Raw genomic sequence first — 15,453 nt, 5'->3', positions numbered from 1 at the left:
TTATGCAAAGATAGTCACCACATTTGACTACAAAAGTGTTGCTGTTTTTTTTTTTTGCGTTAAATATTTTCCAAGCAAAATGTCTTTTCAACATGGAATGAAAGACTTCATACAGATAAAACTGAAATGTTGAGACTGGCAGTCAGAATTTGAACAATCACACCTGTGCAGGTGCAGAGATGCAGTGTTGTCAAGAAGCATGTCGTGATTTTGGAGGAAAAAAAACCTGCTATTTGACTAAAAAGACTTGATTTCAGACTCTGAGGTTTGTGGTGAGTTTGCATGTTCTGCCTGAGCCAGTGGGTTTCCTCCCTCAGTTCAGACATGATGGTTGCATTGTATGTGTGTGTGTGTGTGTGTGTGTGTGTGAGACCCTGGTGGACCGGCGGCGGCCTTCGGTCATGTGCTGGCAGCGCCGGGCGGACTGAGGCTCTCAGGTGGTCTCGGGCGCCGGCGACAAAATGACGTCTTCATACAGCCTGAAGCGAAGCGCCGCTCCTCGCCAGCATGTGGAGCCGTTAAAATGCCGGACGGGAACATTTTGGGGGATTTTTATCCATCCATCCTCATATTACCCATAAACCCCCTCCGCTGCCGCCGCCGGCGTGAGACACCCGACCGCAGACCCCCGCTCTCGCACATCCAGCGGAGGACGGCGCTCGATTACGTCAGTTTTCCAGCTCTGAAACCACAGCGAGGATGATATATCGTTTATGTACGGTCGCCATGGTAACCGTGTGCATTTTTTTTTTTTTTTAGTGGACGGCGGACAAAACGGGCCGCGTTGTGAGGGAAATGTGGAGGTCTGCCGCCGAGAGAAAATAAGAAGAGGAAGAGTGCGAGTGTGTGCCAGCTCTGCTGTAACTTCAGCCTGCAGAGGAACAAAAACCTGCTTATGTAACCAGGTTGGCTCGCTCCGCTCAGGCAGAGCCAGAACGGCCTCGGCTCCGCCACCCGGACCCTCAGAGGGGGGGGGGGCCTTTCAGAGGGTCCTGAAAACAGAACCCAAAAGGTGATAAGAAGAGTTCTGCGACCAAGATAAGTCCGTAGACGTCCTTAAAGTTTTCAGGGTTTGTGGAAGTCTCAGAATTCTCGGGCTCTGCTGAGATTGTGGAGGTCTTGCAGATGTTTATGGGGTAATTAGCCAAGTTTCTGTGGTCTCTGTGAAGGTTTTAATTGGTTTTGGAATTTTTTGTAAAAGTTTTTAGGAGTCTGTTGAAACTTGAAGGTCGCTGGAAGGCTTGAGAAGGTTCCGTCGGCGCCGTAGAGCCCTTGAGGAGTTTTTAGTGCGTGTTGACGTTTCGAAGGGGTTGAAAGTTGTACAAACCTTGAAGAGGCTTCATTGGCTCTTGCTGAGGTTTTTGGGGTTTTTTGTTTTGAAGCTGTGGAGGTTTTGGAAGCTTCTTCTGAGAGTTTCGGGACCTGTGGGCAGGTTTTTACAAGATTTTGAAAGTGACTGTGGAGAGTTTTTGACCATGTTCCACAGTTTTTTGATAGACCTCAGAGGCCCCTTTAAGTTTTCGCTGTCTTTACAATTTGTTTGGGTTTTGGGTTCTTGGTGTTTTTGCGCATTCTTGCTGAGCCTCTCTGAACCCGTTCTCTCAGTGCAGTTCGGAGAGTCTTTGCTCAAATAGTAGGTCTGCCGAGGTTTTAATCTTTGCGAGGATTTGAAGGTGTTTTATTGAGGTCGGAGGGGTGCTGTTGAAGTGGTGGAGGTCTCTGGGGGTTGGAAGGTCTTTGTTGAGATTGCTGAAACATGCTGGGCCTTGTTAAATACATTCTCTGAGGTCTTGGGATCCCACAGTGCCGCTGACACACCCCCACCAGAGCACAGCAGCAGCTGTTGTCTGCTTGTTTGAACAGAAGAAGTTTGTTTTCTTTAAAGATGGCCTCCGTCATGTGGTGAAACTTCACTTTTCCGATGTCACTGAACGTGCACCTGATGGAACTGCTCATAGATGAAGCTGGTATTTGAAGGCAGATTCCGAAAGTCCAGATAAGTACTCAGTGTCTTAAAAGGCTTGAACGATTTCAAGGAGCAGGTACACCGTCCAATCCTCATCTTTATCTGGCCGGTGTTGTTGAACTTGAGCGGCAGTTGTAAATTCAGAGGTTTTATTGTGCTGAAAGAGGATCTGTGAGGGAGGACGCGGCATGATGGGACTCGTAAAGGCACGACAGCGCTGACAAACGAGTGTCGTTAACGGCGGCGAGCCTCCAAGTGGAAAGAAAACATCCCGGGGAGGCGGTGGAGAGCTGAGCCTCCACACAGAGCCCTGCCAGGAAGTGGCAGAGGTGATTTAGCTCGGGCACTAAAAAGGCTGAGCAGGTCTTTAAGGACGTCCAAAGGGCAGAACGAGGACCAGAGGTCATTAAGGAGTCAGAAGTCTCAATCCAGGATTTTAGGGCTGCTCAGGAGGTTTTCAGGAGGATTCTCAAGGCTCAAAATGTCGTTGATGAGATTTCAGAAGTCTTTGCTAATGTTGTGAAGGCCCTGAAGAATTTATCTGGTTTATTTGAGATTTCACAGCTCTTAGAAAGGTTTGTTTGGTTTGTAGTGATCGAGGGGCGTTGTAGACGTTTTCTGGTTCTTTGATGAGGTGATGGATGTGATCAAAGGTCATTGAGGAGATCTCAGTTGAGATTTTTTCCGTTACTTGAAGGCATTCGGTGTGTTTTTGGAGATCATTCAGGAGGTTTGTGGGACCCCAGTTGAACGTTTGAACTAGTGCTGCACGATTATCGCAATCGCGATCACAATGTCAGCACGTGCAATTACGTAATCGCAGGGGTGCTATTGTGCAATTATTAAAAAAAAACAAAAAAAACCCTAACCCGGAGAGAGAGCAGATGTCTGCTGCAAGTCGTCTGCACTCGCTAACAGGACAGCCGGAGCGCAGTTGTTTGGGTGTGTTTTTGCATTTTCACAGCGCGTCCCGACGTCGTGCGGGGTTTGTTCGCTGCGTTTCATTGGTCAGGTCAGCACAGGGTGCGCTCGCGAACAACACCAGCGTATCCAGGAGAGGTGGAGCCATCATGGCGGACGTAGAGACTAGCGGCTCCGGGAGTGACGCTAAAAACTCAGCTCTTTTTTTATTTCATGGTGTGATTCTTTTTTTTTTTATAATTGAAGTTATACAAACCCGAGTTTAAAAAATAAAACGGGACAATGAGCAAATGGGACAGTTTGGTTATTTTTAAGCAATTATTTGAATTTACAGGGGACAAATACATACCGTGACATATACCGTTACCGTGATATGAAATTTCTGATACCGTGATATAAGATTTTGTTCGTAGCGCCCAGCCCTCTCTGTGGTAAAGTTTTGTGTTATCATTCCAGTGTATGTTTCACACAGACGATACTTCACACTGTTTTCAGTTTAGAGATGTGCCTTTTTAGTTTGTACAATGCATAATTGTGCTATTTTGAATAAAAACAAAACAGTACTGTTGTGCTGGACCCTGTTGTTTGTATACAGTAGGTTTGGATATTTTGAGAATTATTACACATTTAAAATCCTCAGTAATCCATCTCTGCTTTTACCTTGATTTATTCCCCGTGATAACCAAGCAAGTCTGTAGACTCATGAACCAACTTTTTTCATTAAATCGCAATATTGTCCACCTAATCGCCAATCGCACCTTTTCCCCAAATCGTACAGCGCTAGTTTGAACCTTCGGAACAGGTTCTGAGGGTCTTCATTGATGTTGCAGAGGTCTTTCGGGAGGTCTCGGAGATCCAGGTCCCAGTGATTGTTGACGCTAGGAAAAGTCACTGCCGAGGTTTTAGAAGCTGTTGCTGATGAACTTGAGGTCCTGAAGAAAATGTTTTCATGCTTGTTCTGGTTTTCAAGGCAAATATTAAGGTTTTGTTGTTTTTATGTGACACTTCCAATTGTTTTGGTGCAGTTGATATTAAGAATCACACAGAAGGACATAAAGGTCTGCACTGAGATTCAAATGATCAGACCTTTCAAAGATTTGAAAAAGCTTTGTTGCGGATTTTGATGTCCTCAAAGGGTTCCATTGTGATTCTCAAGACTTCTGAGACTTCTGTTGAGGTTTCTTTGGTCTTAGAATGATTAAATTGGATTTAGGAGGCCTTGTGGTTTCCTTTACAACCAGATCGGTGTTTCCTGTTTTTCTCCTGCACCTGCTGGAAGTCTTTGCTGAACGTCGTCCATCTGTTCCATGTTGTTTTTCCACCCTGGAAACGATGCGTCTCAGCTCCGGCGCCCGCTCCGTGCAGGGAGACGAGGGTCCGCAGGGGTCCGGCCTCCTCCGGGCGAACGTGGCTCCGTGTTCGGATGCAGACGTGAATGTTTCGGCGGTCAGATGAAATCTGCGTCTCCTCCTCTGACAGCTTGATGGATGTTCTTCCACCTCTGGGTCCCTGGAGATCCTCCTGCTCGTCTCTGCGGGCGCACTTTGAATTCACTTCCTTTATAGACTGAACCTTCTCGCTTCTTGTTTTTCCAGACTCGGCGAGCGGTTATGTAACGTGTTGGATCTGCGGTTTTCGATCAGTATGAGACGAGGCCTTTGTGCTGTTCGGATGGGTTTGTTGGTCTGGGCCCATTTTCAGGCACCGTCTCAAGACAAAATGTTCTGACCTGGCTGTGACTGCGGTTCTCAGACTGCCGTGGCTCTTGTTGATTTTGGTGATTTTAGGCGTATCGACGCCGAGTCTCCGTCCTGAAATCAGTTGAAATGTGTCGAAGTACTTTTCTTTTCTTGAACTGCTGCGTGTTGTTTCATGTGGAACGGTTTCAGACCCTCCGGACCTCCTCCGGTCTCCCTAATGTTTGCTCCAAATGTTTCCCTCATTGTTCCCTGGCTTCTTTCCTCCTCTTCCTCCCTGGAGTTTCTCTGATGGATGAGTTACAATGTGGACGGACTCCCCCTCTCCTCCCATCTGGCCTGGGATTCCCCTGTTTGAGGAGACTCACACTTGGCCCTGGCTGAAGAGGGAGGACGCGGTGAAGGCCGGAGTCCGGGGGAAACCCTGAGCGCTGGAGGATCCGTGAAGAGCTCCACCTCCTGATGTCTTCCACAGCAGCTCTGGAGACGCTCAGGTTTTGCTCTCTTCGGGTTGTGGTTCACCGGGGGGGTCAGAGGCTTTCAGAGGGACCTCAGGTCACCTTTCATGCAGCTGCAAATACTCCATCATCAATCAGGTGGATCTGGAAAACGAGTCCCCACCAAGAGATCCGAAAACAAGTTCCTTTAAACATCTGGATTATCTGATTCCACTCAGCAACATTTGAGAGTTGAAAAAGTAAAGACATGGATCCAAGTGCTGCTAATAATCTGGTTTTCACAGCACTGAAGCTCCAACATATACAATCCAGAATCCATCAAAAACACCTTTATTGGATTCTCTACTGGATTGAATCAGTAATATGGAATAACACGGTGAGGAGCTCTTCCATATGGACAGAAGATGGAAAAGTAGCCGATATGTCTCTGCAAGTACATTTCAAATATTTATGATAAACTGTGTGAAAGTTTTAAACCAGTTTCAGTGGTTATTCACTGATGATCCATGAAATCCGTGTTGAACAGAAAGCAGAGGAAGAAAGCTTTGTGGCCATGTAGCAGTCGTTCCAGTCGTCTGCCGTCCAATCACAGAGCAGGTTCAGCAGAACGCCACATATTTGTTACGTGAATTCCTGTCCGCATCAAAAACACGGTGAGTAGACAGCGGATAAGTTTTCTGGGAAAAACGACTCAAAGCTGTCACTCACTGTACATTTGACTCCGAATGAACAAGCCCGTTCTCCAGGTTTTGCCTCACACGCTCGGCGCTCGTCGTCTGACGGAGACAGCCTGTTGATGTTAGCGCTTGTTGGTTTTATTTTCAGCTTAAGCTACTTGATCTCTCTGACGGGTGCGAACACGTGCTCACGAACGTTTGCTGACATCGCTCACGTAACGACCTCAGGGGGGGGGAATTACCCAGAATCCCAAGTGTTTCCAGGTGACTTCCTCGCTTCCACGCGTGGCCCACGGCAGCACGTTTGCTGGCTGGCCGGGTGTGCGCGGGGCTTCAGGGGCTCCATGTGGCTGCCATTGTGCTGAGAGGCGGATTGAGTTTCAGGCCGTCATGTGTTGTGCGTTTCCTCCACTCTGCGCCGTCACAAGTCCGCCCCTCGCACCCAGGACACCTGAAACGTTCAGGACCCAACTGTCCATCACACAGAGAAAAGCTTCAAGCAGAGGCTCGCAGGCGGCACGTCTGCAAGTCACAGGTCAGCTGAGGCATCCGTCAGAAGATCAGCTTACAGCAGAAACTGGCAGAAACTTTTATGAATGACCAAGAATCTTGGATAAATACTTTGGATAAATACTCTTGAAACCTTTTCAAGAAATCCTCAAAAGCACAAAGAAAGGAAATCCAGAGCCTGGACTTAATTGTTCATTAAGACATATGAAGACTCCTGGAATCATACCCAGGACCTCTGAAACCCTCTGGACCACGAAACGCAAAGACTCTGAAACTGTGTGATGAGAGAGAGAAGTGACGGAAAGATATGAGCCTGAGACACGAGAGATGACGATCAGGTGGCTAGAGACGACAGCCGCCGACTTCCCCTGCCATGATTATTATTATTACCCACAATCCTCAGCCTCAGCCTGTTCACAGCCTTCCCGAAGGCCTGCGGGGTCAGAGGTCAGCGTCTGCCACTGCTGTGCGGTCCGAGGGGAAATCACACAACGCCCTGCCATTCACTGGAATCTGATGGAGTTTATCGACTCCCAGCAGCATCAGGGACGCGGGATGTTCAGTTTACAGGCTGAGGAGGCGAGGAGGCGGCGGGCGGAGGCGAGCGGCGCACACATGGAGTGGATCATCTCCAGAGGAAGCGGTGACGCACGCTGGCTGCACACACAGGACTCCTGTCACGTTGACTCTCATCATCCTGCCGACGCTCTGAACGTGAACCAAGCCGGAGTGACCCAGTCAGACTGAGGTTCACCGCCGCGCCGCCTCCTGCTGTGCACGGCTGCACGTCCTGCTGCTGTACCCAGTGCCTCAGCTGCACCGCCGGCTCCTGCACCTCGTCTGACTGAACCTCCTCCTGCAGAGCCTCCTCTTTCTGCAGCTCCTGCATCTTCTCTTCCTCTTGCCGCTGCACCTCCTTCTCTACCTTTCCCTCTTTCAGCTCTTTGCATCTCCCCCCTTCTGCACCTTCTCATCATCGTGCACCTCTTTCATCTCCTGCGCGCCTTCATCACCGTGCACCTCTGTCGCCTCCTCGCCTCCTGCGTCTCCTCCTCCAGCGCCTCCTGCGCCGTGCTGGCAGACAGACGCTTTGTGTCCACATGTCGTTCCGGGAGTTCACAGAGTTCCTCCTCCGGAGTGGATCTGTGACGTCTGTACCTCGTACCCACCTGGTTCTGCTTTGGTTTGCAGTCCGGAATCCGCTGCAGGATCTTATTGAACTGTTGGAATGGGGCGGCACGTGGACCACCAGCAGCTCCATGTGTCCCAGACCCCGAGGTGTTCTTCAGCTGCAAGACTGCGACCAATCAAGTCTGCTTACATAACCCAGGAGACCGGTTCCTGTGCAGGATCAGGTCCAATTCCAGGATTAGGTCTCAGATTGTGTCCAGGACCCACTCCGTGTTTCGTTCCAAACTGGTCCCTAATAGAACACTGTTGTGACAAGAACCAGGCCCAGGAACTTGATCGGACCCAGTGCTGCAGAAGGTCGCAGTCAGACCCAGGAGAGGGTTCATCCTGACATCTGAGCAGAGCCTGATTTTGGATCTGATCTAGGGTTCTGTTTAAGTCCTTAAGTCCAGGTGCAGTTCCAGCATGCTGGGAATTCGCCTTATTTCTATCGAGTGAGTCAACCCACCGTCTGAGTTTACTCAGGTCAGATGTGATTTCCTCCATGAGCTGCTGTAAATTCTCACCTGGAGAAAAAACTACTGGTGTCTTATGAAAACAAAATAAACGGGAGCACTTCTCAATCTTCATATTATATCATGTATGTGTAGTATGAACAGCTTGGGTCCCAGTGCTGACCCCTGTGGGACGCCGTGAGCAGTGTCCGATGATGACAGGAAATCCCCCGTTTCCACAAGTTGTTGTCCGTTACTTAAATAACTTTTCATTGAAGTGTAAATGTAATTCATTCATTCATATTTCATGATCTATTATGTCCAATGTTTTCATAAGATCAATGGAAATCCAGAGTGCAAACTTCCTCTGACTGTAGACCTCTTGGTTGTTTCTATTAATTCAAGAACTGCGAGTCACGTGGACCTTTGTGATCTGAAGCCATCCTGGCAAAATGAAATTAGCGTGTTTTTAATCAATGAATTTGTTTGTTCTGTCCACAAAGAGCTTTTCTAAACGTTTATAAAGTTGTGGCAGTCAGGAAACAGATACTGCGTTGGTGCCTGTGTAGACCTGAAAAATGGTTTGACTTTAGCTTTTTTCGTCGTGTTTGGAGATTTATATGTTTGGAATGACAGATTACAGATTTCTGTCAATGGTTGAACAGCTTCAATAATAATTTTATTGACTATGAGCTTATTTCTATCACATAGTAAGAGAATCTTTTTTTCTTTTTTCCTTTTTTTTTACATTTATGAGCAATATCTCAAAGTTATTTCTGCTCCCCTGCTGTGAGAAAGAGCGAGCTCGGACTGGTATTTATGAGATCAATATTCCGCTCTTCCGTTGTTCCAGGCTCTGGGAGATTTCTGCCAGTTGTGGTCCAGTCCTTACACAATATTTTCTCTTCAAACTATTCCCTGCAGATGTCCAGATTACAGTTTGGTGTGCTATAAATACAGCTTATTACATGTTCTTATTTTCCATGGATATTTCTATTGTTAGGCTTTCTAATATTTCTCTAATGACCTGCGACATTTTTTTTCTACAACTCGGTACTTGAGGTTTTTTTGTCCACATGCACAGCCAAGCCCTCCCCGGTCGTTCCCTCTCTGTTCATGTAATTAAGCTCAGAAGCGTCCAGCTCCAGTCCTCCTCCTGCCCCTCGCAGCCGAGGCGGCGCTCTGATGGCGCTGGATCGTCCAAAACATCCTTTAATGTTGTTGAAGTGAGCACTGCGACCGGAGGCGACCCGGATCGCCGCCGGTGACCTGGATCGTTTCAGGTGACCCGGATTATTATCAGTGACCCAATTCTTTACAGTTTTAGAAGCCCCGCAGCTGTGGTGTTTAAAGTGAAGCTGAAAACAAAATTGTTTACAACCTGTGGCAGAAATGTTGGGATGTCATAATTTTCAACTCAACATGAGCACGTGTAGCCTAACACACACACACACAAGCGTTCCTGTCAAACAGTAAATGTGCGGTTTTTGTGGCGTTGCTCTGGCGTCTCTGCTGTGTGAACGTTGTCGTCTCGCCTGCGGCGTTTCTCACTGCGGTGTGAACCGATCAGCTGACGACTCCAGCAGACACGCAGCCTTTAGACCTCCATTCACAAGCGTGTGTGTGGTTGCGATTATGTTGTGTGTGCGGCGCGTCAGCAGGCGCGAGGCCGGCGAACACGCCGGCGGGGGGCCGCTGCCGGCACCGGTCCACCCCGGGGCCCCGCGGGGCCTCGTGCGAGTCGCTCTGCATGGTTCTCGTTTCACAGAGGAAAGTCCCCGCGAGCGCCGCCGTTATGTAACCAGCAGGCGCCCAATCAGCAGAGCCAGAGCGCGGGAAGTTCGCGGCAGGAAACAGACGACCCGTCAGTTTCCTAGCCCGCTGCAGTCCGTTCACCCGCCGTCTTTACTGTCAGATCTTTAGCTGTTTTTTGTCAGATCCAAAGTTTCTGGGTTTGAGTCCGGACCTCAGGATCTGAGAGCGTGTCCCCGCTGGTTTGGTATTTGAGGTGACGGGCTCTTTTGGTGAAGTTTGTCGTGTAAAAACAACAATTCCGGCCTTCTCATCAGCAGGAGGATGTTTTCATCCACATGTCTACATAAAGTGGAACAATCTGGAAACCTCTTGAATGTTATTAATTGTTCTTAGCAGCTCCAAAATGGCTTTAAATCCTTTTTACTGGTCTTGAACGGTCATAACTTGTCTCAGTGGGCCCAAACTGGGCTGACTGATGTTTTAATTTACATTTTTCCTGTTAATTTTGCCCTCTCATTCACTCTTAGCCACGACAGAGTTCTCCATTATGGAGCCTAATAAACCCAAACTCTATTCTTCGTTAATGCTCATCACTGTTTGAAACTGATCCTGGAGCGTCTGTTCAGGTCAGAGTCGACCCTCGGGGACTCGTCGGGTCTGGATGCGGCTCGCAGGCCTGCTTTTGCCCCACATGTTTCCACTCTGCTGCTCTCATCGCCGTCTTTAAGGAGAAAATTAGATTACAGCTCTGTGCAGCCGGGGAGGCCCGGTCCAAACCGCTGGGAACGGCCCGCCGAACGCCGCCTGCGATTGGTGAACGTCGTGACTGAACACAGCCAGGAAACATGATGGGAAAAACACGGGAACATCCTCGCAGCTCGAACACCACAGAGACCCAGAAACCCTGTCACAGTCTGACGGCTGGACATCGTCATCGGCTCCGTCTTCAAAATACTGGGAATGGCATAGAGAGAAATGGCTTTGATGAGCGAAGGAGTTCTCTCCAGAGGAGGAGGGTTTATCCCGGTCACCTGGCCGTCCTTCAAGCGTTCGCCAATCATCCACTCGTTGATTATCCATCAGTTGTCAACTGTTCAATCAGCACACATCTGTCTGCGAAGAGTCAGTCAATCAACCGTCTCTCAGACGTTCGTTTGTCCCGAAGTACTTCTTAAACCGTCCATCTGTCAGAATTGATGTTTTCTTCCTGACAGTGGTTTGTCATTTTGTCTGCCACTCAACCAACCGATTTGTTTTCAGTTTTTTGTGTCTGATTGTTCTTGTTGAGTCCGTCTCAGACGTTAGATAAAAAATGTGCTCCAACATCCCACGCGGATGTGTTTTGGACCTTCAGACTCGATGTTGAGGAGAAAGAGGCGTTCAGGATGAACACACTGGCATCATCTCTGAATGCCCCTGCAGACGGAGCGACCCCCTCCTGCATGGCGCGCTGCAGCTGCACATCTGCTCCCAGTCAGCGGAGGTCCGAACGCGGCGCTCTCAGGCTTTAATGTGCTCCAGACCGGCCCACCCGGCCCGCCTGCACGCCCCGCAGAGAAAACAAACGGCCCCTCAGCAGAGGGTTCACATCAGGATGATTACACAACTGCAGCTTGTGTGTGTGCATGTGTCCGTGTGTGTGTGTCTGGTTGTAGACACGGGGTCAGGAGCCCCTCAGCGCAGACCCTGGTTTGTTGGTTGGCTGTTTGGGCTCAGTTCACCTTTGACCTGTTCAAGGCTGTGCAGTTGCATGGCTGCCTTGTGACCGTCCTCCATGATGGAGGCCGCGCTGAGACCGGGGGCCCGGCGGCGCCGAAGCCACCGCCCCGGACCTCCACAGGCGCCCACTGTTCGGTGGCCAAGGTGTCGGCACGTGGCCCGGATGGGGAGTCACGCGGCGGCGTGTGTGAGGGAACCGAAAGACGTGAGGTGGCGACACGTCTCACCTCCGCGAGGACGTCTGGTCAGTGTCAGAGCTGCTGCCTTCACTGGCACAACACAGAGTCCGGAGAAAGCAGCGCCGCACTCAATTACACAGCAGACTGCATCCTGTGTGTGTGTGTGAGTGTGTGTCTGTGTGGTTTTGCTTCTTTTCAAAACACACTGGGGCCTCAGTGGAGTGTGAGCACCCTCTTGTGGCCATAATAAAGAACCTCACATGACTGAAAGTGACCTGTGATTGCCTCCATGGTTCAGTACACTGAGTGTTGAACACACACATATCTGTGTGTGTTTGTGTGTATGTGTGTGTGTGTCTGTTGGAGCCCTTGATGTGATCAGTCTGATAAGTGAGGCAAGAATCAGCTCCGAAGTTATGAAACGTTCAAACAATGTTTATCTGTGATGACCTATCAGAGTAAAGCTGTCGTGTGTGTGTGTGTGTGTGTGTGTGTGTGTGTGTGTGTGTGTGTGTGTGTGTGTGTGTGTATGTGTGTGTGTGTGTGTGTGTGTGTGTGTGTGTGACTGACAAACATCCGTAGTTGGACTTTATTCCCCCTGAAAGAACAGTTTTCCTCAGTGTGTGTTAATGAGTATCTCCTCCAGTTCTGACTGTAATGTGTGTGTGCAGCCTGTGGGGGGCGGCAGCGGGAGGTGGGCGGGCTCGGCGGCTCAGGTGCTGGTGATCGTTGGGTGACCTTCGACTGTGGTCAGTTGGTGTGCGGATCGGTGCTGCAGACAGAATGGCTCAGCTGGTGGAGTGCGTCCCAAACTTCTCCGAAGGCCGGAACCAACAGGTAAACGTTTCCACGGGGACCGGGTTCCACTGGGACCGGGCTCCACTGGGACCGGGTTCCACTGGGACCGGGTTCCACTGGGACCGGGCTCCACTGGGACCGGGTCCCAATGGGGTTCCACTGGGACCCACTGTTCCCACAGGTACAGCTGGGGTACAGTGGCAGTAACTTTTACTCTTCGTCTGACTGTCACTGCAACTGTTGCTTTAAAGACTTCTGCAAGTAGTGCTGTTGTTACTGTAACTGTTCATAAAAATACTGCAACTGTTACTCCAGTTGATGGTAGTAGTGGTAATAGCAGTTGTACTTTTGGTGCTAACAGAGCGTTCTCTGTCTCAACACTCTTAACACCACTTCACACAGTCACGGTTAAATACATCGTCTTGTAGTCTGCTCCTCATATCTGTGGAACAGCTTTGAACCTTCCATTCCTAAAGGTCAGACATCCCCGCGTGTCATCCTCAGGTCATCGATGCCATTGCCGCCGCCATCTCGGACACGGCGGGCTGCAGCCTGCTGGATGTCGACCCCGGCGCCTCCACCAACCGCACCGTCTACACCTTCGTGGGCTCGCCCGAGGCGGTGGTGCAGGGCGCACTGAACGCCGCCCAACGCGCCTTTGAACTCATCGACATGAGCCGCCACAAGGGGGAGCACCCACGCACCGGCGCGCTGGACGTGTGCCCGTTCGTCCCCGTGCAGAACGTCACCATGGACGACTGTGTGCGCTGCGCCGAAGACTTCGGACGCCGGCTAGCGGACGCGCTGCACGTCCCCGGTGAGTGCTGCTGTTAGCTTAGTCCAGCTAACACGGCGAAATAGAACATCCCCATGCTGCGTTGCATTGCATTGTGGGTAAAGTGTGTGTACATTTGCAGTGTATCTTTACGGTGAGGCTGCTCGGACTGAGCGACGGAGGAACCTCCCGACAGTGCGAGCCGGCGAGTACGAAGCGCTGCCAGAAAAGGTTAGACGGCCCCTGCTCCCCCCCATTACAGCCCGCCCCCCTCCCCCAGAGACTCACCCTGATTCCTTCTGTCTCCCTCCAGCTCAAACAGGTGGAGTGGGCGCCCGACTTTGGCCCCGCCCACTTTGTGCCGTCGTGGGGCGCCACGGTCACCGGCGCCCGGAAGTTTCTGATCGCGTACAACGTGAACCTGATTGGCACCAAAGAGCAGGCGCACCGCATCGCGCTCGATGTGCGCGAGCAGGGACGTGGGAAGGACCAGGTGCATGCTGGGAAAAAAATTAATTGATCTCTCTTTTTGTTAGTTAACAGATTTCTATCAGATTTATCGTGACTGAGGTTTTTATTCGCTGATGATGTGTTGCTGTTGTCGTCGAGCAGCCCGGCTTGCTGAAGAAGGTCCAGGGGATGGGCTGGTACCTGGACGAGGCCAACGTGGCTCAGGTGTCCACGAACATCCTGGACTTCGAGCTGACGCCGCTGCACGCCGTCTATGAAGAGATCTGCAGGGACGCAGAGGTTCAACACCCCCGAGTCATGACGCCAGGCCTTCAGCCACCACTAAAGATGGCTGTCATTACCTGCTGTCCACTAATGTTGTATTATTCATGGTCTTTGCGTTTCTCCAGGAGCTGAAGCTGCCGGTGGTTGGATCTCAGATCGTGGGTCTAATCCCTCTCAAGGCTCTGCTGGACACCGCTGACTTCTACATCCGCAGAGATGGACTCTTCATCATCGAAGAGGAGCACAAAGTCCGCCTGGTGGGTTTTCATGCAGACGGCATCTGAATGTGTGTCTGCTGTTGTTTTTGTGTGTTGATATCTGTTTGCTGGTTCCCGGGCAGGTGGTCAGTAAACTGGGCCTGGACTCTCTCGGCCCGTTCAACCCGAAGGAGCGGATCATCGAGTGAGTGCCGGCCAGTCGCATGTCAGGTGGGCGGGGACTATGGCTGAGGCGCTCTCCGTCTCGCTCCTGTAGGTACATGGTGGATTCCCGGCAGGACGGCCAGCTGGCGTCCCTATCGCTGCGCCAGTTCGTCAACAGTGTGGCCGCCCGCACGCCGGCGCCTGGCGGGGGCTCCGTGTCCGCCGCCATCGCTGCCATGGTAGGAGCTGTTTCCTTTAGGGCGGGGGGGGGATGAGGATCGGGGGCGGGATCACCTGCCGGTCACTGTGTGCTGCAGGGCGCGGCGCTGGCGGCCATGGTGGGCCAGATGACCTACGGGAAGCGGCAGTTCCAGGACCTGGACGCCGTCATGAGGAAGCTGATTCCTCCGTTTCATCACGCCGCCCAGCAGCTGCTGCACATGGTGGACGCCGACGCCTCTGCTTTCAACCAGTACATGGTCAGGACAAAACAATAGGACAGCACGACAACGCCAGTAACATGTTTTTGTGTTTTTGCTGTATTGTTGAGTTGATGTTGCGTTAGTGTTGTATAGATAAAGTTGTGTGTGTGTGTGTGTGTGTGTGTGTGTGTGTGTGTGTGTGTGTGTGGCTGTTGCAGGCAGCGTTGAAGATGCCAAAGAGCACTCCAGAGGAGTTGAAACGGTACTTGTGCTCCTCTTTCAAACCAGCAGGAGGTGCTGTTTGGCTTGCTGTTCCTCACCGGTTGATGTATTCTGTCGCCACCCTCAGGAGAGAGGCGGCGCTGCAGGATGGGCTGAAGCAAGCAGTCGGCGTGCCGCTGACTCTGGCTGAGAGGATCAGCGTCCTCTGGGCCCCTCTGAAGGAAATGGTCGTCCACGGGAACATCGGGTGCAAGTCGGACGCTCAGGTAAACGGGCCGTTTCCCGTGACACCAGCAGAAAGGGGAGGGGCCTCGACTTCAGCGTCTCGCTGCGCCTGCAGGTCGCCGCCAAGGCACTGGAGGCGGCGGTCTTTGGAGCGTACTACAATGTGAAGATCAACCTGAAGGACGTGACGGACGACGCCTTCAGAGCTGCGGTAAGTGCGTGCGGCCTGACGTGCACGGCCCGAGCGGCTCCGCCCTCACTCCGCTGTCCGTTTCCTTCCGCAGACGGAGAAGAAGGCCTCGGCGCTGCTGCGCGAGGCGCAGGAGAGTGCCGCTGCCGTTCTCGCCAGTGCTGAAAAGAGACAATAAAGTGCTAACCCTGAAGCGTTTGTGTGGTTGCTATGGTAA

The 15,453-nt window shown here is 51.1% G+C and overlaps 1 protein-coding gene across 1 annotated transcript; it reads left to right on the top strand.

Moving 5' to 3' along the window:
• Nucleotides 1-12,234: 12,234 nt before the first annotated feature.
• On the top strand, nt 12,235-15,414 carry LOC115383853 (formimidoyltransferase-cyclodeaminase-like). The gene is made up of 13 exons (XM_030086047.1): nt 12,235-12,344; nt 12,810-13,122; nt 13,223-13,311; nt 13,394-13,573; nt 13,693-13,830; nt 13,941-14,072; nt 14,156-14,217; nt 14,290-14,416; nt 14,495-14,656; nt 14,818-14,861; nt 14,949-15,087; nt 15,162-15,257; nt 15,331-15,414. The coding sequence occupies exons 1-13, from the start codon at nt 12,291-12,293 to the stop codon at nt 15,412-15,414; spliced, it is 1,620 nt and encodes a 539-aa protein (XP_029941907.1). The 5' UTR covers nt 12,235-12,290.
• The last annotated feature ends 39 nt before the right edge of the window (nt 15,415-15,453 follow it).

The sequence above is a fragment of the Salarias fasciatus genome (assembly GCF_902148845.1).
Source record: "Salarias fasciatus chromosome 23 unlocalized genomic scaffold, fSalaFa1.1 super_scaffold_20, whole genome shotgun sequence".
NCBI classification, from domain to species: Eukaryota; Metazoa; Chordata; class Actinopteri; order Blenniiformes; family Blenniidae; genus Salarias; species Salarias fasciatus.
The sequence above is the reverse complement of the archived record's forward strand: the minus strand, read 5'-3'. Positions and strand labels throughout refer to the sequence as shown.